At 41.5% G+C, this 24599-nt stretch overlaps 1 protein-coding gene across 1 annotated transcript; it reads left to right on the top strand.

Moving 5' to 3' along the window:
• Positions 1-7181: 7181 nt before the first annotated feature.
• LOC141655200 (uncharacterized) lies at positions 7182-24348 on the top strand. Its single transcript, XM_074462290.1, has 7 exons — positions 7182-7212; positions 8700-9085; positions 9458-10574; positions 11475-11916; positions 12488-13036; positions 19110-19422; positions 24205-24348. The coding sequence occupies exons 1-7, from the start codon at positions 7182-7184 to the stop codon at positions 24346-24348; spliced, it is 2982 nt and encodes a 993-aa protein (XP_074318391.1).
• Positions 24349-24599: the final 251 nt, after the last annotated feature.

Raw genomic sequence — 24599 nt, 5'->3', positions numbered from 1 at the left:
TTTCTTAGAGTGCTTTGCTTCCACGCATACTTGACATTTATCCATGTCATAAGAAATCAGATTAGGCAACAAGTTCATTGTTTTCATGCGTTTAATGGATTTAGTGTTAACATGTCCAAGTATAGAATGCCAATTATCAATGGACTCAACGATATAAGTAGAAGAAGTAGATGCATTCATTTCAACATCAAGAACAAACAGACCACCATTACAAAAACGTTTGCCAACAAACTGACCAATCTTAGACATGACTAACTTATCAGACTCAAAAGTAATTTTAAGACCAGCCTTATTAAGTAAAGCACCAGAAATTAAGTTTCTACGCATATCAGGCACATATAGCACATTTTCAAGAGCTAAAACTTTGCCAGAAGTGAGTTTCAGGTGCACCTTGCCAATGTCGAGGACTGGAACCTTGCTGGAGTTGCCAACATGTACTACCTCTTTTCCATCAACATATTTGAGCTCCTTGTAAAGATCCTTGTTTGTGCAGATATGGCGTGTAGCTTCTGTGTCAACAATCCATTCCACCAAGCTTCCAACCAAATTTATTTCGGACACCATTGCAGCAATTATATCATCACCCTCACTTGAGCCTTCGATAACATTAGCTTGTGGCTTGTTAGATTTGTAATTTTTGTAGCCACCACGTTGATTATTGTCTTTCTTTTGGAACTTCCCACCATGTGTATTATTGTGATTCTCTTGATTTTGTTGTCTTTTCTCATAAGCTTTCTTGGCCTTGCACTTGAAAGCGGGATGACCAGGCTTGTCACACCACCAGCAATTTCCTGTCATTGTCTTTATTGATTTATCAGCATTTTGTGGTTTGTTGTATTGATCATAGCTCCTCTTGTTAGTACCTGTATTTCTGTATTCAACAACATTAGCCTTAACAGTGTTAGTAGCATTAGTCCTGGCACGATCCTGGCTCCTTGTGGCATCCTCAAATTTGATATGACCAATCAGCTCCTGCAACTTCATATCTTTCTTCTTATGCCTCAGATGTTTCTTATACTCATCCCAACTAGGAGAAGGCAACTTCTCAATAAGAGCATTAGCCTGCATATACTCGCACAACACCATCTCTTCACCAAGAATTTCAAAAATCATATTTTCATATTCATGTATTTGATCCATTATAGGTTTACCATCAGTAACCTAGAATTTTAACCATCTTGCTACAGCATATTTCTTAGTACTGAAATCCACAGTACCATACTTAGTTTCCAGAGCATCCCAAATCCCTTTAGCGGTCTTAGTTTTGCAGTAGATGTCAAACAGATTATCTACCATATAGTGTAACATGACACCTCTAACCGTGTTATTATCTTTTGTAGATTTGAGGCCGGGTTTGACAATTTCAGACGAACTAGACTTTTCAGTGGATTGTGGTTCTTGAAATAACACATATTCAATCTCATATTGGGAGAAATAAAACAGAATTTTTTTGGACCATCTCCTATAATTTTTCCCATCTAAAAGTTCCATCTTACTAAGGTCTGGGACAATTTTGTGTGGCATTGTGAAATGGTTGACAGGAGTATTAGGAGTGGTGGTAACAATTTCTCGATTGATATTGGAATTGTCAGAATTTCTAGATGGGGTTGTCATTGTTTGAAAATGAATAAAACAGTAGACAATAAGAAAGATCAGAAAAGTTCTCTTACTGATTTAGATTGAAAGAAATAGAACTTAGCTTATCAGAAAATAGCCTTAATCGAGACGCCGTGTAATACACGCCCTAAATCATAAACCCCCCCACACAGGTGCTCCTTGGGTTTCGTGGTCACCGATTCCAGGGTTAACGCCTCCTTCCGCACAATGTTGCACACCAAAGACGGAAGTGGGAACTGTTCTCAATATGCGAAAATATAACAGAGAAAGAAAAGAGAAGAAGATGTTTTGTATATTACTGTGTATGTAAACTGAGGAGGAAGAAGGTTTTAATAGTAAGCAAAAGGCTACTCCAACAGTCAGAAAATCAATGGCATTGATTATGAGATTAATGGCCATAAAATCGTGTAATGAATTCTGTATTGATTGTGTAATAAAATCTCAACAGCTAGAAAAAGTATCCGATGTAAAAAGTTTAGACCATTAGCAAAAAGGGGCCCCACCACACCGCGCACAAAGCCGAAGCCGGACAGACGGCGCCGGCGGCGGCACGCGTGAGGTGACTGTAATGTAATATTACGGATTTTATAGGCTGGTACTCGACCGAGTATGACCTACTCGGCCGAGTAAAGTGTGTCGTGTAAAAAGTTTAGACCGAGAGCAAAAAGGGGCCCCACCCCACCGTGCACGTGTCACGAAGCCGAAGCCGGACGGCGGCAGCGCGGCGCGCGTGGGGAGACTATAGTCTATCCTCTATAGTCTAGTTAACACTTGTTAACCTACTTCATATATAAACACAACATTCCCTCACTATTCTTCCAATGTGGGATAAATGTTGTCTTACTTAAGTTTTGGAGCAACTAACTCCAACACAATTCACCATCCACCTCAGCTTTCCACTCACCACCAAAATTCACCAAAAAACATCAAAAAAACAACCATATCAACAAATACTCAAATTTTCTTTTCTTTCATACTTTACAATACCCCACACTATCCACCTCAGCATTCCACTATTTTACACTTTATTTATTTTTACTTCATTTTCATTATTTGCAATCATATAAAATATTCGATTTTATAATTTATTATTTTTATTTTTATTATTGCAAATTCAATTTTCTTTTTTTTTTAACGATTTTTTTGCATATAAATTAAGGTAAATTTGAAATTCACACTTATTTTCGTTTTTTTACAACATTTAATCTCGAGTCATTATTTAACATCGATGAAGAATTTAGGGCTTCATCTTCTGCTTTCGGCAAGTGAATAGATCTACTGGTATTCGAATTGGGTGTTGTTACATTCCCCGTATCAACTTCCACTTCAATATCATTTAAATTGTGGATAGTTTGTGGAGTTTGCGATGGATCTCTTGCTTGATGAACGGGTTGCGAATATGGGAAAAATGAAGTAGCAATAGGCCTAATTGGTTGAGAATAAGTGTAATTAGGATTAGAACTATGATAATTATATGACAATGAATGAGGTGGTTGCATTTGAGAAGGATCTTGAGAAGGATGATAATTATTAGTATAATTAATATTAGAAGGGTTCATATTATTATTTATATTAGGATTCATATATGTAGGATTCATATTATTATTTAATTTGAATTCATATTATTATTATTATTATTATTATTATTATTATAAGGATTCATATTGAAAGTAAATAATAGATATATATGTAATTTGGAGAGATTAAGTAGAGAGAAAATAGGAGAAGAAGTGTGAGGAAATATATTGATATTAGGCTCATTTTATAGAGGGTAAGAAATTATAAATTATGGTTATTTTATTTTATAATAAAAAATTTAAATTAGTTTAATTATATATGAAATTAGCCGTTATGTATAGCCGTTGTGTCAACAAAATAGAGCTGTTGGGGAGCTTCCATGTGGCGCGTACTTTGGACCATGTGAGGCTCACTACTCCAAAAATTTAAACAAATGCAGCGTTTGAAAAGAGAAAAAAAGGGGAAAAGTCAGAAGGTAGGTCCACTTTTTCAGTTTTCACGCTTCTTCGCACAGGTGAAGATTTTCACCATTGTTTATCTACTTTTTTCATTGTTTAATAATTGTTTAATATTAAAGAACTCTTCACCAATTTGGTGAAAACAGGTGAGTATGTCGTTGTGGCTGCTCTTATGACAAAGGTTTTCATAAAATACATCAAAAATTATGTTTGCATATAACTTGAAAAATATGAGATGATTATAACATGGGCCCTTATATAACATTTGGAATTGGGCATCATAATACTATTACCGCTCCTGTTCTTTCTTAACTTATGCATATAAGAATGATTATAAATAAATATATAGAACCAACAACTTAAACAAAAAAACGAATTTACGTGGTTCATTTTCAATGTAATAGCCGTGTCCACCTAAAGAAGTGAGATATATTTTATTGATATTGCAGAGTTATATATTTGGGATTTAGTTTACAGAAGTTATGATATATATGCATAAGTCCTATGGCGAGGTAAAGAGAGTATATATAGGAAAATTTCTAAAATAATTATGGTAAGCCCACAAACATAACCGTGAACCAAACAGATTATTAGGAAAGCCCTACTCAGATACCGTTTACTAGAAAAATTAGACTAATAAGAATCACGATGGCTTTTCTATAAATCAAATCGTTGTTTACAAACTTTTTTTTGAGGTACGTTGTTTACAAACTTTGTCCCCATATTAAACACGGTTTTATATTAAAATTACGGAAATTTCACGACCATATCCTTATTATTTGCCACTTTCTACGTGAAACCCTCATTTTGAACCGGAAAATTTTGACGGATCATAGCTCATGTTTAAAATTTTAGCACATAACGATTTTGTTTCAAACTAATCGTAACTTATATTAAAAATTTTACCGAATAAACTTTTTGAATAACCATAACTCCTAACCACGAATTCCAAGAGTTGGGGTTATTCTTTTCGACTTGAAAATTTTATAAGATTTTCAATTTGGAAAAACAAGCATTTTCTGAAGAGATCGTGATCACGTGATATGGTTGCTCAAATTCTTTTTTTCCTTTTTCTTTTTTTTTGAAAAAGAGAAATACCGCATATAAAGTGATACTTCGTAAATCTTAAAAATATCACGTGATTTTTCTTTTAAAGTTAAAGAAAAAGTTTTAACTTCAGGGGACATAGGTTACTTTTTGTTTGTGTTGAAACAAGCACAATACCTTAAGGTACCTCGGAGATCGTAACTACCCTCCTACACTTTGTGATCAGCGCTAAATATGAAATGCTTGAGTCACGGATGTTGACTTAGTCAATGATGAGCGCTAAATTGTTTATACAATTTAACGCTAAGGATGAATGATATAGTTCTTATACTAACAAACACATACATCTTCAAAGATACTTATATATCATGAAATACCAATTACACAACACTAACATAGTTGCACACAAGAGTAGTTGTGAATGCTAAATTACAAACTACGAAATAGATGACTAATTACCTCCATTGAAGTAAGGCTTCACCGTGCTAATATAAAGATATAATTAAATTGTTGTAGTTGTTTGAGTTGTGGTTGTTGTTTGTCTGATGCGGACCCTTAATCGTTGTATAGGTCATCTCATCCTTATTGCAACTCCATACTGCTTCTTTAGTGGATAGTGGTTAAATAACTGATGTTTAACCACATTCATCTTTTCCAAGTGCTCGGGCTTCCTCTTTTATTAACGCTTGCCTTTTGGGCCTATTCTACTTCATGTTTCAGATGTTCAATTGGGCCTGCTATTTATTCTCTAAACAACTCTTAATAATTTAAAATAATAAATCTAGTAACCTTAGTAAGTTGAGCACAAACAAATACCCCCCCCCCCAGCGTGCAGAGGTTCTAGGACTCAGAACCTTTGGAGGCTGATCATTTATCATGTACAAGCGTTTAATTGACATGAGTTTATTATGCCAAAAATTCCAACTTTTTATCCAAAAGTACCAGGCTTTGCAAACTTCGGTACATATCACCATATTTTTCACTTAAGATTAGAAATGACTTGTAAAACCATGAAATATGCATCATATTTTATTGCAAACAAAAAACTGAAATTGTCTTCGTTTTCTTGAGAAGGCTACAATCCTTCGCCATCTTTTTCTGAAAACTTTTTTTTTTGTCTGCTTTACGATTTATTTCCCATCTTGAAGCTATCTAGGTGTATCCACTTCAAATTCTAAGCAGAATTTCTCTTCAAAGTATGACCAAAATCCAAAGATACAATTATACCTTCACAGACACACACGTGAAACCCCCTTAAACTAGCTTTGTCCCGGAGGGAACCCGGAGTTTAGTAGTTAGGTTTATTCAATTGTTTTTAGTTTAGTTTAATTTTAATGATTTTTAGCTTTGCATTTCATTTTAATTGTTTTTATTGTTTCTGTCTTTGGTTTGTGAGATGGAAAGGGAGTGTTACTTATTTCTTTATGAGAAATAATTGCAGGGAAATTTTTCGGGATGAGTGTATTGTGTATCTAGGACATGCACGTATTTCAATTTGGATCTGTTTATTTTAGCCGTGACACTATTACATCAATTTAAGCCGGCAAAGCCTTCATCCAGGTCGGCATAGTAACAATTAATCCGAGTCGACAAAGAAACGATCCTGGCCGGCAAGCCTAATTTTCAAGAGGAAAGAACGATCGCCTGCCACCTACCGTCGTCGATCACACTTGCCACCTGAACCGCTGTCGATACCACATGCCACCTGTATCGCCGTCAATCCCACCAGCTATCACAGTCGTCCTCTTGCTTTTACTCTACTATATTTTCCCCCAATTTTTCTAGGGTCTCAGATTGAGTTACAATTTCAATATAATGACCATGATGACTCGAAAACGAACAAGAAGAGAAGCCTCAACATCTAGGGAAGTGTGTGAACCCACGTCGGAGCAATGTAAATCGACCCCCGATGTACCACATTCGTCGGAACCGAAGGTTGACATGATGGGTTTTGAGGGAATTGAATTTGACTCAGCCGAACATTAAGCTAGCTTTGTAGCCATCCGAGGTACGAAAATCACCCATACTATTTTTCTCAGTCGCGCCTTTCTTGAGAAATTAGTCTCGAAACTGCAATACGTCAATTTTGTGAGTTGGTAGGAACCCGAACCCTCTATTCCATGGCCGAGTACACTTACGCTGATTAGACACTCGAGTTTTTGAGCAGTTTCCTCTATGACACTTGGCTCCGACCCACCTCAAATATATAGTCTTTAGGTTAGCGAATAAAAGCCATCAGATGACAGTTGCCTAGTTGGGAACCTTGCTAGGATTATGTCTCAGGCATTATAAGGAACCCTCTTTGAATTATGATTATAAGACCGTTTGGCGTTCTTTGGCTACCACCACTTTGAGACCGGGTTTCAGTAAGGTCAAGAATCATAACATTCATCATTTGTAATTTAGAATTTGTACCGCCTACTTGTCGGTACACTTTCAATAGACCCGAGATGGAGAATGTTAATCAAAATGAGTTAGCTATAATTGGGTCTGCGATTAATGTGTCGGGATGTTCATGTTACCTTGTACCTAGCTCATATTATGGCAAAACATATTCAGAAATTAGCTGCAGGTTCGCCTAAAAAATCACTTGTGGGGTAGTTATAACTTACATGGCTAAGCGACTTATTCGTGACTTTTCCTGGGGAGGTTGGGTGTGTGTCTCTCATTGATGTGTGCATTTCTTATAGACCTTTTTAGGCCTTTTCAGCACACATTTCTATGCTTATTTCGTAGTATTTCACTACAAATGCCCCGAATAGTCTACTTTGGTCTGCTTTGCATTATTTGCAGGTACAAACCGGAATGACTGGAAATCAGCCTATTTGTGGTCCTCCAAACCTTCTTAAGAGAGTCGGCGTGAAACCTTACCGTCTTGAGATGCGTGAAGGCATCCAAAGGAATAGGAGAACACACGAGAAGTTAAGAACCCCTCGATCGAGATGTCCTGTTCTCGATCGAGTGAATGGAAAGATGAAGGCCTTGATCGAGAGACCACTGTCCTCGATCGAGGGATATGCTTAGGGAAAGCTCACGATCGAATGACTGTGGAGTTCGATCGAGAGGCCATGCGCTGATGGGCTTTGGATCGATTGTGTTGTTATTTTACACGCTTTGTTTCTTTGCTATTTTTCTTATAAATAGGCAAGGAATACTAGAGACCTAATTATCATATTTCTAGGACGTAAACGGAGACTGTTGCTTTAGTTTTTGGATCGGAAATACTCTTCATTTCTCAATTCTCCCTTCGTTGAATTCGGTATTATCATTAGTATAATTTCAGTTCAGTTTCATTTATCATGTTATCTATTGTCATTTGCTTCGCTATTATTGTTCCTCATTTCGATCATGAATAGCTAATCGTTTTGCTAGGATTTAGGGTAGCCATGGCGTAGGAAGGGCGATTTAATTAGAATACCCGTAGTCTATTTGTATGCATCTGCTGCTTTAATATCTTTTAATTGTTTTAGTCGACGCACTCAATTAACTGTCTCGATATCCTCTTCTCCTAGATCGAAAGATTGAAAAAGGGGTAGTTCTGCAGCGTTTCATTAGGATTTATACTAGCTAGGACGAAAGCTAAACTAGTATTGCCTAGGGCGAACTAAGGACCGAAAGGTGATGTTTATTACCTACAGATTGAATATAGGGCATTTTTGATTTAGTCCGGACTTTAGAAGCCATGGTGAACCGACAATCCTAGTACCTTTCTTTCTTGTTCATATCTATTTTATTTCTCTCTCGTCTCTTTTATTCTCTCCTTTACTCATAGTTTTTAGAAAACAAACAAACAAACCCCCCATTTTGGTTACTTTCGACAGACCTAGTTGACTATAGGATTCCCATCTCCCTGTGGATTCGATACCCGACTGCCTCTGCTACATTCAGTTGAGACCCGTTGGTTCTATCTTTGACAGGGTTGCGACAACTGTGTCAAATTTTGGCGCCGTTGCCGGGGAGGCGGTGCAATTTTATAGTTTCTTTTTTTGTCTTTTGTCTCCGGGAATTTATTCCTTGAGACAATGCTCATTCTTGGCCCGAGTGTTTTTGTGCTTACAGGTTATAGTTTAGCTATGGAGGCAATTTGTGAAAGATGTGGCGAATGGGGACACAATCCCATTTCATGTATGGCTACATCCGAGAGAGTTCTAGCCTATCGAAAGTTTAGGCAAGGAGGCTCTTCCTTCGAGCTTTATGCTGACAATATTCAGGTCGAGTACGATCTTAAGGCCGCCATTCACACACAACATCTTGAGCAAGAATCTGGTGCGGATGCCTTCCGTAAACTGCTCGAAAAGTGTGAGTCAATGTGCTTAGAGGAAGACCCGGTAAATGCAATAAGTTTGAGGAGTGGTTGCACTTATGACGGACCAGAACATACTCCAGAAAGTTCAAATGCCGAGGCAGGGATTAATGTTCAGCAAAATGACGAAGAACTGCTGAAGGCTGGTCGATCGAGTGAACTTACCTCTCGATCGACCAGTGCTGAGGAAGAAATCCCTCGATCGAGAGCCGATACCTCTCGATCGAGTGAGCTACACAATGAAACCTCTCGATCAAGAGAGGCTAGTAAGAAAAGCTCTCGATCGAGCACTTCTGAGCCTCGATCGAGAGATACTGAGCCTGCGGACGCGCATTCCAATGGTGGACGTAGTGGGGTACCCTCATGTGCTGCGAGGGTGTCAAGAACTGATAAAGGTAAAGAGAAAGAAGAGGACTCACTTCCTATGGTCAAGGTCCCTTATCCGAGTCGATTGCGCGACACGAAGACGGAGAGACAATTCAGCAAATTCGCGGATATGGTAATAAATATTCAGGTAACCATTCCTTTTGCTGAGTTAATTACCCAAATACCTCCTTACGCAAAATTTATGAAAGATATTATTACGCGTAGGAGGGAATTTGGAGAAACAACTACTGTCGCTTTCATGGAAGAGTCTAGTAGTCTAATTTCAGGAAAGTCTCCCCCTAAATTGAAAGACCCGGGTAGTTTCTCTATTTCTTGTGTTATAGGAGATGTGATGATAAATAGGGCGCTGTGTGACCTTGGAGCTAGTGTCAGTGTCATGCCCTATTCTATCTTTTCTAAGCTTAAATTGGGTCACCTAAAAATGACCAATATCACCCTGCAGATGGCCGACAGATCTGTTAGACGGCCCTTAGGTATCTTAGAGGATGTGCCCATCAAGGTGGGCAAATTCTTTATTCCAGTGGACTTTATTGTATTAGATATTGCTGAGGATACCCGTACCCAGATTATTCTGGGTAGACAGTTTTTGTGTACAGCTGGAGCTATTATTGATATCAAACGCGGGCGTTTGACTCTAGAGGTAGGGGATGATGTGATTACGTTTAGTCTGCCCGAGACCTTGTCTAGACCAATGATAGAGGATACTTGTTATTCTGTTGATATTGTTGATGAGTCTGCTTACGAGTTTTGGTCGGATTCCTTGGTTAAGGATCCGCAGGAGTCTTTGATGTTTCTAGATGAGTGTGCAGATTTTTCAGATGACGAGGATGATGTCGAGGAGTTGCTTGGAATTGCCACAGATGAGATAGAGCTGTCTGACGTTCAGCTGGAACAGGTAGAAAACTTAGCACATACTTTGTGCTCAGTCGAGGTAAAGGTCCCCGAGCGTAAGGCTCTTCCCTCTCATCTTAAGTATGCTTTCCTTGATGATACTGAGCAGTTCCCAGTGATTGTGAGTGCTAAGCTCAACGACGAACAGTTAACTGCTTTATTGACTGTTCTTAAGAGAAATAGGAAGGCGATGGGATATTCGTTGGATGACCTTAAGGGCATTAGCCCTGATGTTTGCATGCACAGGATTGAGCTAGAGGATGATCACAAACCTTGCAGACAGGGTCAGCGAAAGCTGAATCCGGAGATGGAAGAGGTCGTGACGGCTGAGGTTATGAAACTACTCGACGCAGGTATTGTTTATTCAGTTGGGAATTCTAAATGGGTAAGTCCCGTTCAGGTGGTACCTAAGAAAGGAGGTACTACAGTTGTCCGAAATGAAAATAATGAGCTAATACCTACTAGACTAGTGACCGGGTGGCAGATGTGTATAGATTATCGGAAATTAAATGCCTCCACCAAGAAAGATCATTTCCCCCTTCCTTTCATTGATCAGATGATAGAGAGATTAGCTTCTCACGAGTTTTTCTGTTATCTGGATGGGTACTCAGGGTTCTTACAGATCTCTATTCATCCAGATGATCAGGAAAAGACTACTTTTACTTGCCCAAAGGGTGTTTTTGCTTATCGCAGGATGCCTTTTGGTTTGTGTAATGCCCCTGCTACCTTTCAGAGGTGTATGATGGGGATCTTTTCTGAGTATATAGAGCCTATCATGGAAGTCTTTATGGATGACTTCAGTGTCTATGGGAATGACTTTGATAATTGTTTAGCTAACCTTGATAAAGTTTTGCAGCGATGTATTGAGGTTAATCTGGTGCTAAACTGGGAGAAGTGCCATTTTTTGGTAAATGAGGGCGTAGTCCTTGGGCACTTGGTCTCCAACAGGGGTATTGAGGTAGACAAAGCAAAGGTGCAAGTAATCGAGCAATTACCCCCTCCAGTTAATGTTAAAGGGGTGAGGAGTTTCCTTGGTCACGCTGGCTTTTATCGTCGGTTTATCAAGGACTTCTCAAAGATTGCTCGACCGCTTACACAGTTGCTTTTAAAGGATGCTCCTTTTGATTTTAATGATGAATGTCTTTCTGCTTTTAACACTTTGAAGCAGGCTTTAGTCTCTGCACCTATTATCCAGCCTCCGGACTGGAAGCTGCCTTTCGAGATTATGTGCGATGCCAGTGATTATGCACTAGGAGCGGTGTTGGGCCAGCGGAAAGACAAGGCGCTGAGTGCGATCTATTATGCGAGCCGAACTCTGGATGAGGCTCAAGTGAAATATGTTACCACGGAGAAAGAGCTGTTAGCTGTTGTTTATGCGTTAGATAAGTTTAGATCGTATTTGTTGGGTTCTAAAGTTATTATTTTTACAGATCATGCAGCGCTGAAACACCTTCTGAACAAGAAGGAAGCTAAGCCCAGATTGCTGAGATGGATACTCCTTTTACAGGAGTTTAACTTGGAGATTAAGGATAAGAAGGGAGCAGAAAATGTCGTGGCCGACCATCTGTCGCGTCTGACACAACAGGAGGGGGAGGATTCTCTTCCTATTAATGATTCTTTTGCTGATGACTCTTTATTTTCTGTTGATGTTTTTTCTGTGACCTCTGTGAATTCTAAGGATGGTGCTGAACCTTGGTTTGCGAGACTATGCTAACTTTTTATATCGGTCAAGCATTGCCACCGGATTTATCTCATCGCCAGCCGCAAGAGATTCTTACACGATGCACGACAATATTTAGGATGACCCTTATTTATTTAAGGAATGTGCGAGACGGACTCTACAGACGGTGTATTCCGCAGTGGGAGACCAAAGCTATCCTAGAAGGCTGCCATTCGGCTCCTTGTGGAGGACACCACGGTCCATCACGTACCGTGGCTAAGGTATTGCGGATCGGGCTTTTATTGGCCAACTCTTTTCGCCGACACTAAAGTTTTTGTTGCTATTTGTGATGCTTGTCGAGAACGGGAAACATTTTCAAGAGACATGAGATGCCTCGAACGGCATTTTAGAGGTTGAGATTTTCGATGTATGGGGCATCGATTATCAAGGGCCATTCCCGTCTAGCCAGGGTAATGGTATATTCTCGTAGTCATTTGTAGACTATGTGTCTAAGTGGGTGGAGGCGATTGCCACTCCCAATTGTGATGCCAGGACTGTGATTAAGCTGTTTCGTAAGACTATTTTTCCCCGTTTTGGTGTCCCTAGGGTCGTCATTAGCGATAGGGGTATGCATTTTCGAGAACAGCAATTGACTGCTTTGCTGTCTAAATATGGTGTCAAACACCGTAGGGGTTTGGGGTATCATCCTCAGACCAACGGACGGGTTGAGGTCTCTAATAGGGAACTAAAAGAGATATTGAGCAAAGTAGTGTCTAAATCACGGAAAGACTGGAGTGCTAAATTAGAGGACACGTTGTGGGCTTATAGGACGGCTTTTAAGACACCAATAGATGCTTCACCGTATCGTTTAGTGTATGGAAAGTCTTGTCATTTACCTGTTGAGCTAGAACATAAAGCTTGGTGGGCTATCCGCCAGCTTAATTACGATGCTGACTCGTGTGGTGAGAAACGTTTATTGCAGCTAGATGCACTGGAGGAGTTTCGGCTGAACGCTTATGATAGCTCCCGAATTTATAAGGAGAAGACTAAGCGTTGGCACGATAAGAGGATTGTACCCCGTGAGTTCCATGTTGGGCAAAAGGTGTTACTGTTTAATGCCCAGTTGAGATTGTTTCCTGGTAAGCTGAAGTCCAGGTGGAGTGGTCCGTACACGGTGACTGGCGTCGCAAAATTTGGATCGGTTGAGTTAGAGGACTGATACGTGCCTAATGTATAGTCTTTTTGGCCTATTTCAGCACGTATTTCTATGCATTTCTATACTGTTTTTATAGTATTTTGCCCCGAATTGGCTACTTTGGTGTATTTTATCCTTTTTTGTAGGAATGATCGCGGAAGTAGCGGAACCATACTCCTTTTCGTCCTTTTTGCATGCATTTAGAGGAGACGGGATTGTCCCAGAGTAAGACATTGCACTTGGAAGTGTCGTTGCACGCATTACGAGGCGTTTGGGTGGAGACGTGAGCTGAATTGAAGATACAAGTGCTTGATCGAGCTGTTTGGTGGTCGATCGAGTGGTTCCTAGGCTCCCTGAGGCTCGATCGAGCTATTCCTTACTCGATCGAGTAAGCTGCACATGACCAAGTCCTCGATCGAGTAACCTGCTGGTCGATCGAGGGACTTCTGCTGAGATGATGGTCGATCGAGTGGTCTAATCTACTCGATCGAGAGGTTTTCACAGGCGTGGGCTTTTAATTAGTCCGTGGATGTTTTATTTCGCAAGTTTTCAGTTTTACTTTCTATTTAAGCCTAAGTAAATTAGGTTAATAGACATCTTTTTATCTATTATTCACTTTTTACTCTCTAAGTTTCTACAGTAGAACTTTTGCTACGTTACTCTTGCTCCTTCAACTGTTATTTTTATTTTGGGATTATTTCACTCGGACTCGGTTGTTCTTTACGCCGGAATCGCTTAGATTGTAATCTCCTCTCTTCTCTTAATAATAATTAACCTTCTTGTTGTTTTTAATTCTTGTTTATGTTATCGTTCTTTCTTGCCCTAATTTCCGTTATTGAATTCTATTATTATTTCATTATGTCATCTGCTGGGAAATTATTTGCTGTTAGTTTTATTAAGAATATGAGTAGCTAAACCCTTTCATGTTGGGATTAGGGGATCTGCGGTAGGGAAATGACGACGTAGCGAATGACCTGGACGAATTGATTAAGAGACTCTGTCACTATAGCAATTTAACTGTAATTCCCGACCTAGTTGAGTGCACGCTTCTATGTCACCCATTAAACTGGCTACAATTAATCCTGGATCGAAAGATTGGACTAAATAGGCCTGCTATAAACAGTAGACTACCCTAATGAGGACGAAAGTTAAGTTAGTGGTATTTTAGGGTGGGAAGTGGACCGAAAGGACCTTCTAATATCCGTCTCGCATTAGTTCGTCTGAGTCATTTACTGATAAGTTGTTGAACTACCGTAGTGAACCGAATTCCCGACATGTCCCCCTCTTATTGATAGTTTTAATTCACTTTCCGCTTTATCGCCTCCGCTTTATTTCTCTTTCCTTTCAACTCCGTAGTTTAGAAACCAAAAATTCAATCAACACCAATTGTTACCATAGGATTAGAAATAGATAGCTGTAGTTGCATTACCTCCCTGTGGATTCGATACTCGATTGCCTCTGCTACATTTTAGTTGAGACCGTTAGGTTTTATCTTTGATAGGGTTGCGATAGCCGTGTCAAATTTTGGGGCCGTTGCCGGGGAGGCAATTGTTCAATTTACTAGCTGTTTTATTTTTAATTCTTCTTTTAGTTTAAGGAACATCGTTCCTTAGACTATTCTTATATCTTGTCTGTAGTTTCTTCTTATGCGCAGGTCGCAAGGTGGTCCACTACTACCTTTTGATCCCGAGATTGAGAGATCTCGCACGCAAAAAGGAGACTATTTCAAGAACAACAGGCAGAGGAAGAGCCTAGTTCTCGTGGTAGCTTTTACGAGAACGAGCTTTTCGAGGACAATCCACCGTCTTCTCCAGTTTCCAATTCATCAGTTGAATCTATTACTTTTCCAGATTTTCCCGAAATGGCTGAGGAAGCAACCATTGCTAGTCACTCCGAGCCCACGGCTGACAATCTCTATAAAGGGTTCGAATTACCGGGAGATGCTAGGAAGTTCGAGCCAAAGCCTGCATACATTAATATGGTCGAGAAAAATCAGTTCGGGGAGCGCAATCGAAGATGCAGCAAAGATATGGAGACCTTCATTGATTATCGCCGCTCCATACCTCCTCCGCTGGCGTGGCGTGACATGATGCGGATCGATAAAAGAAACCATGTTCATCTTCTCACTCCGCGATGCTGCAAGGGAGTGGTACAGGGATTTAGACCGAGCTGCTCACGGCATAACAGATTGGAATTCGCTAGCATTGGCGTTTTATAAGAAGTACTTCTCCGCCTCGAGAACCATCGCCATTAGAGCTCAGATAACAAGTTTCAAACAAGGGCCTGACGAGAACTTCCATGAGGCATGGCTTCGATTTAAGAAACTGGTGCGGACCATACCGCATCATGGTTTCGAAAAATGGAGTTTGTGCAACCATTTTTACAATGGTTTATATGATGATCAGAGAGCTATTTTAGATGCTGCAGCCAACGGTCGATTTGCTGACAACTTGGGAGCAACCAAAGGGTGGAAGATCATAGATGATTTAGCCACTCATAGGGCTGAATATGGGAATTCAAGAGGAAACCAAAGGAGAGCCGCTGAATCCTCTTCAGTAGCTGCATTAGAAGCCCTTACCGCGAGGTTTGACAAGTATGAATTAGGGGGAGCTCTCAAGGGAGGGATGTACCAGGTTAATGCTATGACAGACGGTCCTTTCGTCTGTACAAGGTGTGGGGTAGATGGACATGTCGCTGATTATTGTCCTAGTCCTTATGAGCAATGTGCTGCCTTTCAACATTACAGGCAAAACAACACTCATTACGAGCCGAATATCCACCCCAATTTGAGGTGGAGTAACCAGAACGTACTCAACCCCACCGCCCCTCCAAATCAGCCCGCATGACCATATATTCCTCCACACCGAAGCAACAAGGCTATCGAAGCCTCCGTCTTTCAACCCTCCTAACCAAGGTGCTTCGTCATCTAGTGGGGTGAGTGAGATGGGTGAGTTAAAGTCCATGATGCAGTCCATTGCAAAGCAATTACAACAGAAGGACACGGCATTCAAGGCACTTGAGACTCAAGTTGCCCAACTTGCCGCGAATCAATCCTCGAGGAAGCCGGGTCATTTACCGACTCAAAAGGAGAAGAACCCAAATGAGACGGTAGAACTGATAGAGTTGAGAAGCGGTCTTTCTTATGAGGGACCCGGAAGTACAGTAAATCAGACCGAGGAAAGTCATGATGATGAACAGTGTTCGTTAAGAGAAAAGGACTCACGACAAATGAGTTACTCGATCGATCAAGTCCGATACTCGATCGAGTGGAAATGGTGGAGAAACTGGTCGATCGAGTAGAGTTCTGTTCGATCGAGTGAAGCGAGAAGATGAGGTTGGTCGATCGAGTGGTAAGTTTGCTCGATCGATCGACGCCGGTGAAGAAAGCGCTCGATCGAGTGAGCACAATGCTCGATCGAGTGATATTGATGACGGGAAGCTTATTCGAGAGCCTGCTAGTGCTCGTTTAAGCGAGGAATTACCAGAAAGGCCTCGTTCGAGAGGTAAGAAGCGTCCAAAGGATACCGAACTTGCTCCGGAAGACACTTTGGAAGCGAGAAACAAGGGGCTCGAAATACCAATTACGGTTCCCTTCCCGAGGCGGCTACAGAATACCAAAGTTAATCAACAATTTGGCAAATTTGTTGAACTTTTGAAGAGCTTGGAAGTTTCCGTGCCGTTCTTTGAATTGTGACCAAGGTACCCTCTTATTTAAAATTTATGAAAGAAATTTTAGCACGTAAGAGGACTATTAATGATAATGAGACCGTAGCTTTGACGGAGGTGGGGTCAACCCTATCTCAAAATAAGCTACCTCCTAAGCAATCGACCGGGTAGTTTTTCGATCCCTTGTCACATCGGTATGCAATTGATTGATAATGCGCTATGCGATTTAGGCGCTAGCGTAAGTGTTTTACCTTTGTCTCTAGCTAAGAGACTTGGTGTGACAAAGCTGAGTTGCACCAACATGACTGTCCAGATGGCCGACCGTAGTTTATCACGGCCACTAGGTGTAGTGAAGACGCACTGTTCGGATCGGGAAGTTCTTTATTCCCGTTGATTTTGTCGTCTTAGATATCCCGAAGATGTGCACACCCCTATCATTTTAGGGAGACCATTTTTGTCCACCGCCGTGCGCAAAGTGATAGACGTCGGGGAAGACTTTGACCTTTCGGGTAGGGGACGAGGAGCCGACTTTTCATCGGTCAAGTTCGGAGGGCTCCCATGCAAGCTCGGCCTTGCAATGCCCTCTCTTCTGTTGACCCTATTATTGACACTCCGGATGAAAATTTGGAGAATATTGTCATTATTGCTAACCCTCCGCCTCATACCGAGAGCAAAAAGGAGGAAAATTCGTCTGCTTTTTCTTACCGCAGTACAGATGAAGGCAAGAAAGGAGTTGTCAAGGGACAGGGTGCAACCATTATCAATCAAACTGGAGCCAAGGATGCCAAAGAAGATGACAGAGGGGCGAGAACGAAGACAGTTCGAACCTACATAGATTGGAACTATGTTCCTCCTCCTCTTGCAAACAGTAATTCAAGCTCATGGAAATCAAAGAGGACGGTCCGCATCGAAGTGACGTCCTCCCGATCGAAGAAAAGCCCACGAAGGGGCTACCGAAAGTGATGGGAATTAAACGGGGAAATGCCCCGTGTAACAAATTGTAATAGATATTTGTTTGAATCTCTTTTGAATTTCTTTATTACGTTTTTAATTAGGACAATTAGTTTAGACAATCCTTTAGCTTAGACTGAGACTATAAACTGTGTTTTCTGCGTATGTGGTATTTTGGGATGTGTTTGGATATGTTTTACGCAGGTTTGGGGAAGATTCACGCAATTCGAGGAAGAAGGGACGAAATTCAAATAGTCTACACGAGGAAGTCCTCGATCGAGTACTATTCGTACTCGATCGAGTGGAAAAAGGGGTCGATCGAGCCGTCTGGTTACTCGATCGAGAAAAGCCAAAGAGGAACAGGTCGATCGAGAGGGTTCTTACTCGATCGAGCAAAGGGGACAGCAAAAGTCCTCGATCGAGTGATTAAAACCACTCGATCGAGTGAAATGAACAGTGGACGGGAGTTTTCTTTCTTAAAACTCTTATTTTCCTAATTCTATTTCATTTCACTTCTAATTTCCGTCTAACTCCCCCTTAATGTGCGATTGATTTCTCCCCAAATCCCCAATTTTCTTGCCCATTTTACCAAATCCGTCACCTACAATCTCTTCATAGCTAATTAATCTTCAATAGCCCCTTATTTTTCCCCTCTTTTGTGCTCGTTTTCGCGGTTTTTTTTAAAGGGAATTAGGGTTTGCGGTTTTTCGATCAAAATCCGCCTTTGTTGCTTGTTATTTGAAGTTTAATTGCTTATTGTAGGGTAATCATCATCAAGTAAGTTTTCTTTCACACTCTTTGCAATTTCTCTTCATTTATTTCGAATTTCATGAGGTGAATTTGAATTAGGGTTCGAAAATCCATGTCTAGTCGATTTTGTTTCGATTTAATTGTGTTTATATGCCCTTAATTAGCTTGTTGATGATCTTATCCCTATCCCTCACTGTTTCTACATGTTTAATTCGAATGTGCACAAGATTTCCGCGATTAGGGTTCCTGTAAGTCGAAATTTGTCGACTGTCAGACGGTCTTATGTTGCCTTGCTGTGCTTAACTTCAGTCCATGCTTCCTTGCTACTGTCGTTAACCGTTTCCCGTCCCCCCTGTCGTTTTTACATGCTGTGAACCATTGGGAATCTTGTTTTGTGAGTTGGAATTTTTATTTGCTAGAGTCTTACGTGCTCCCTTATGTGGTTTTCATCTTTGTGTTTGTCTCCTTTAGAGTCACTATTTTGTCATTTTACCACCACTCACATGCTACCTTTCGAATTTATTGAGGATTGTTGGATTTTGTATGTTGGAAGTCGGATTTCTTGACTGATAGGGCCTTATATTTGTTGTCACATGTTGGTTAGCGGGTTGTTTTAACCACGGTTAGCAGCATCTTCTCTTATTCATGCCCTTTGATACTTTGCAGGATGGACGCGAGTTCTCCGCCTTCTACCAGTACGTACTCCAGCCCGTCCGGGAGCGAGCCAGTGGTCCCTGCTGTCACCACTACTTCTGCCCTGGTAACCACTATAGTTCCTGCTTCTACTTCTGCCCCTACCAGACCTTTGACCATGCTGGAACGAGGATTCATCCCTCGTTTTCCGTCTCCTGGTATGGCGCCACCCAGGCCACATCAGCAGGCTAGCCAGTTAGCCATCACCTCCAGCCCATCAGCGGCTACAGCTACAGCTACAGCTACAGGAGAGGGCGACGTCACACCTTTACAGCGGATGCCCACGGTACGTTTTACTTCCGCGGCTCACCGGACTCGGTTAGCCGCTTTACTTCGTTGCCCCCTCTCCTCCACCCGTTTCCTTGCACGGACCGACCTAGAGACCTTAGTAATTTATGAGGAGGTCTGTAGTTTGTTGAACGGGACGGGTATGTCGGGTCTGATCACCATGCAGGAAGCTACTATTCGTACCCCTACGTACGAGTTCTTTAGCTCCTATTCCTTTGACACCGACTCTTATGATGCTGACCACTCCAGCTCTTGCATTCACTTTCGACTCCGCAACGAGTCACACCACTGGACTTTGGCCAAGTTTGGGCAGGTTTTAGGCCTAGTTAGTGACGGTCCCACCGACCCACCTCGAGACCTCCTTGACCACTTTGGGCTGCACTTTCTCACACCCCTTCCCTTCACGGAAGGGAGCTCACGTTCACTTACCTGCCCCCCGTTACTACTTGCGTCTGATAGGAGAGACCATCTTTGGGCGACTCCGAGCCCAATAACGTGACCAACACCGAGCTAGCGATTCTCGCGGGGTACCTCAACATTGACTCGGTGCACCCGTTTGTTCTAAACATTGCCTATCCGGTAGCTCAAAGATTGGAACAGGTGGGACTCGGGTCAAGACCATTGTTGTCCGTGGCGGGCTAGTGACTAGGATTGTCCGCCACCTTTACCCCACTGACCCTTCACTTATTGCACCCGATAGGGAGGCTTACCTTGACCTGGGAGCCATGACCGACTTCGCCTGGTTCCCAAAGGCGAAGGGGAGCGCGAGGACGTGGAAGATTTGTGGTTCCACGTCTGTTACCTTGCCGTGCTCTACCCTTCCGCCACTTTTACCGCTCCCTACTGCTGCTGAGGGAGCGAGGCCACCTCCACCTACCTACCACCTTACCTTCACTCCTCCTTCTTCCTCTAGGAAGAGGAAGCGGGAGGCCGGAGCATCGTCTAGCTCTCAGACTCCGGCCCAGACCCAGTCTCAGACTCAGACTGGACCCACACAGACTCCCACACCTCCACCTTCACTCACTCCACCTCCTTCTGATCCGGCCTTTCCGGCCAATTTTGTCTGCCCTTCTGTCTTAGAGGCGCCCGAGGTCATGGACCAAGGGCGTCGTGATGCCGTGCTTTCGGATATGTGCAAGTACATTACTGAGATGAGACGGGATATGGCTTTGGCCGTATTCCCGCTCTACGAGTTCCATATCCGAGCCCGGCGACCGATTCCAGAGGGGTGGCCACATCCCTCCTTCTACCGATACCCAGCGGACGGGTACCCTCCACTACCTTCTGACTCAGAGGAGGAGGCGGAGGAGGCACCGGTAGCACGAGAGGTGCGGTTATGGGCTGAGCAGGCGGCACGGTCAGCTGCCAGAGAGGAGGCGAGTGACCCTCCGTTCGCACTCCGGTCCGGAGGATCACTGGAGATGACGACCGAGTCTCCCCCTTGTTTGTTCTTGGTTTGGGAGACCGTTTTGTTGAGTCGGAGTACTGGGAGGAGCGGTGCCGACGACGACGAGTAGCTACTGGTCTACTCACTTCCCCAGTTTTCAGTTTGGTTTGGGGAAGTTCGCTTTTGTATGTACATTACTCTTTTCATTTTTGTCTCCTTTATTTATTTTTCTTTTGTTGGTTGTATACCCCCATCTCCCATCTTTCTGCTGGTGTATGCTGGAGGACAACGAGGGCGTTGTCCGTTTTGGTTTGGGGAGGGTATTGCATCCTTTTGAGTCTGCATTTGCATTTGTTTTGCATTCACGTTTAATTTCTAGCTTGCATTGTTGTTCATTTTCAATAAAAAAAAAAAAAAAAAAATCAAAAATACAAAAAAAATTAGAAAATTTCAAAAATTCAAAAACATTTCACGTTTATTTTTGCATATAGGTTGAGTCGGAACGGTAGATTTCCGTGATGAAATTGCACTATAGCTTATCATATTACTTGAGCCTTGCACTTTTATTGATAGTTTTTAGCCTTGTCATACGCATAATCTACGAATTTCTATTCAAATAATAGCTGACTGTTTAGACTTGACCTATAAACTGGCAAACTACTTAAAAATTCTGAGTTTTAGAGCCATAACTGGTGACATTCATGACCAGTTCATTAGGAATTTTGAGAGTAGTACTCCTTGCATAGCATGTTCATCTCATTTGCACATTTATGACATTCAATTTCTCGTCAAATGCACATATTCGGGTTGTGGTTGGTGTCACATGCAGGGAGGGTCTTGCAAATTCCCCTTTCTTTACATCTTTCACCCATTTAGCTCCACATTGACCAAAACTTGCCTTTTTGACCCATTAGCCACATTCCAAACTAAGCCTGCCTAGTCAAGCTAGTTAGTCTGTCCTTTTGTGGTATGTTTTTCGTTGCAGTTTGGTCCGTAATTCCCGTTTGGAGTTGGTGTTTGTATTAAGGAAGGAGGAAGAAAAGAAAAAAGTATTGAAAAAGAAAAAAAAAAGAGAAACGTGAAAGAAAGAAAAAAAAAATAAATAAAATGAAAAAATGATGAGGATTCACGTATACAGTGAACAAAAAGAAAGAAAGAAAAAATTGTGAAAAAGTTGTACCCTCTTGTCAGAGTTGAGAAGATGTTTGAGGATGTACAATTGAAAAAGGTTGTTTGTTCCAGTTAGTATCTTCAGACGGTGTTTAAAAAAGGGAACTTTGTGACCGTCTAACTCCTCCACTCTTATTCTATAATTTTTGAGGAGATTGTGCTTCGAGTCTAGTGAGTTTTGTGCCAAGTGAAGGGCACCTGTGTTTAGTCTTTCAGTCAGTTGAGATCCGGATGGTTTATTGTGGTCCTGTTAGGAACTAGCTTGACGCTTTTACCTCCACATTTCCATAACTTGTTTTGCCTTTTCTCACCTGAACCTCACTATTCCCATATTATTTGCAAATCCTCGGCTGTGACGGACATTATTGGTTGGAGTGTGTGCATTAGTACTTGAATTGTCTTTCATTTTTGTTGCATGCATGCTATGTAGGTCGTGATTAGGTGAGTATTTGCCTTTTCTTCTCTCTTTTACATATAACATTTACCCTTTGCTTCATGAGAGAAGAGTGACCACGTGAGAGTCCAATTTTGTTGGTCTTGCAAGGTCGATAGGTCAGCTTTATTTCTGAACAGCTTATAATTCGTTTGCGTATTGACTACTTAGCTTTAACTGTTGATCTTCGTTGCATTAAATTGGTTCAAGTAGACAAGTTAAGCTAGCTCTGAGTTATCATTTCCGTTCCATTAGTTTAGTTTTGAGTTTACTCGAGGGCGAGTAAAGGTTTGGTTTGGGGAGATTTGATACGTGCCTAATGTATAGTCTTTTTGGCCTATTTCGGCACGTATTTCTATGCATTTCTATACTGTTTTTATAGTATTTTGCCCCGAATTGGCTACTTTGGTGTATTTTATCCTTTTTTGTAGGAATGATCGCGGAAGTAGCGGAACCATACTCCTTTTCGTCCTTTTTGCATGCATTTAGAGGAGACAGGATTGTCCCAGAGTAAGACATTGCACTTGGAAGTGTCGTTGCACGCATTACGAGGCGTTTGGGTGGAGACGTGAGCTGAATTGAAGATACAAGTGCTTGATCGAGCTGTTTGGTGGTCGATCGAGTGGTTCCTAGGCTCCCTGAGGCTCGATCGAGCTATTCCTTACTCGATCGAGTAAGCTGCACATGACCAAGTCCTCGATCGAGTAACTTTCTTTGGTCGATCGAGGGACTTCTATTTGAGATGATGGTCGATCGAGTGGTCTAATCTACTCGATCGAGAGGTTTTCACAGGCGTGGGCTTTTAATTAGTCCGTGGATGTTTTATTTCGCAAGTTTTCAGTTTTACTTTCTATTTAAGCCTAAGTAAATTAGGTTAATAGACATCTTTTTATCTATTATTCACTTTTTACTCTCTAAGTTTCTACAGTAGAACTTTTGCTACGTTACTCTTGCTCCTTCAACTGTTATTTTTATTTTGGGATTATTTCACTCGGACTCGGTTGTTCTTTACGCCGGAATCGCTTAGATTGTAATCTCCTCTCTTCTCTTAATAATAATTAACCTTCTTGTTGTTTTTAATTCTTGTTTATGTTATCGTTCTTTCTTGCCCTAATTTCCGTTATTGAATTCTATTATTATTTCATTATGTCATCTCTTTGGGAAATTATTTCATTGTTAGTTTTATTAAGAATATGAGTAGCTAAACCCTTTCATGTTGGGATTAGGGGATCTGCGGTAGGGAAATGACGACGTAGCGAATGACCTGGACGAATTGATTAAGAGACTCTGTCACTATAGCAATTTAACTGTAATTCCCGACCTAGTTGAGTGCACGCTTCTATGTCACCCATTAAACTGGCTACAATTAATCCTGGATCGAAAGATTGGACTAAATAGGCCTGCTATAAACAGTAGACTACCCTAATGAGGACGAAAGTTAAGTTAGTGGTATTTTAGGGTGGGAAGTGGACCGAAAGGACCTTCTAATATCCGTCTCGCATTAGTTCGTCTGAGTCATTTACTGCTAAGTTGTTGAACTACCGTAGTGAACCGAATTCCCGACATGTCCCCCTCTTATTGATAGTTTTAATTCACTTTCTCGCTTTTCGCCTCGCTTTATTTCTCTTTCCTTTCAACTCCGTAGTTTAGAAACCAAAAATTCAATCAACACCAATTGTTACCATAGGATTAGAAATAGATAGCTGTAGTTGCATTACCTCCCTGTGGATTCGATACTCGACTGCCTCTGCTACATTTTAGTTGAGACCGTTAGGTTTTATCTTTGATAGGGTTGCGATAGCCGTGTCAAGGACTCCGAGGGGAATCACTTCAAAGTTAATGGTAATCTTGTGAAGCACTATTATGGGGCTGATGCTGTTGTTGGCCGCGTCGAAGTTCTCTTTTTCGACGCGATGGCAGAGCGTGATGTTTGACGCTTATAGGTCATGCAGGACCTCATAAACCTGCGCTTTTCGGGAGGCAACCCGATTGTAATTTGTTGTGTTTGTTTTTGAAACTTTTAACACTCTTTATTTCTGCTCGGTGTGCGTTTGAACAATTTTAATAGAGTTTATGCGTGAATTGTACAAAGACAGTCTTGCATCTTGTTTTCGATCGATGCAATGACCCTCGATCGAGTAGTTTTATTACTCGATCGAGTGGTCCTTCCCTTTTTAAAGCTCTC

The sequence above is a fragment of the Silene latifolia genome, chromosome 5 (assembly GCF_048544455.1).
Source record: "Silene latifolia isolate original U9 population chromosome 5, ASM4854445v1, whole genome shotgun sequence".
Classification (NCBI taxonomy): Eukaryota; Viridiplantae; Streptophyta; class Magnoliopsida; order Caryophyllales; family Caryophyllaceae; genus Silene; species Silene latifolia.
This window is presented reverse-complemented; position numbering and strand designations above follow the sequence as displayed.

Excerpts from the sequence above, each read along its gene's own strand:
- LOC141655200 (XM_074462290.1), top strand. The coding sequence starts at position 7,182 with ATGGCAAAACATATTCAGAAATTAGCTGCAG. Across the intron at positions 10,575-11,474 it reads TATGAAACTACTCGACGCAG|GAGCGGTGTTGGGCCAGCGG; the intron begins GTATTGTTTATT and ends ATTATGCACTAG. Across the intron at positions 11,917-12,487 it reads AAGGATGGTGCTGAACCTTG|GGTCGTCATTAGCGATAGGG; the intron begins GTTTGCGAGACT and ends TGGTGTCCCTAG.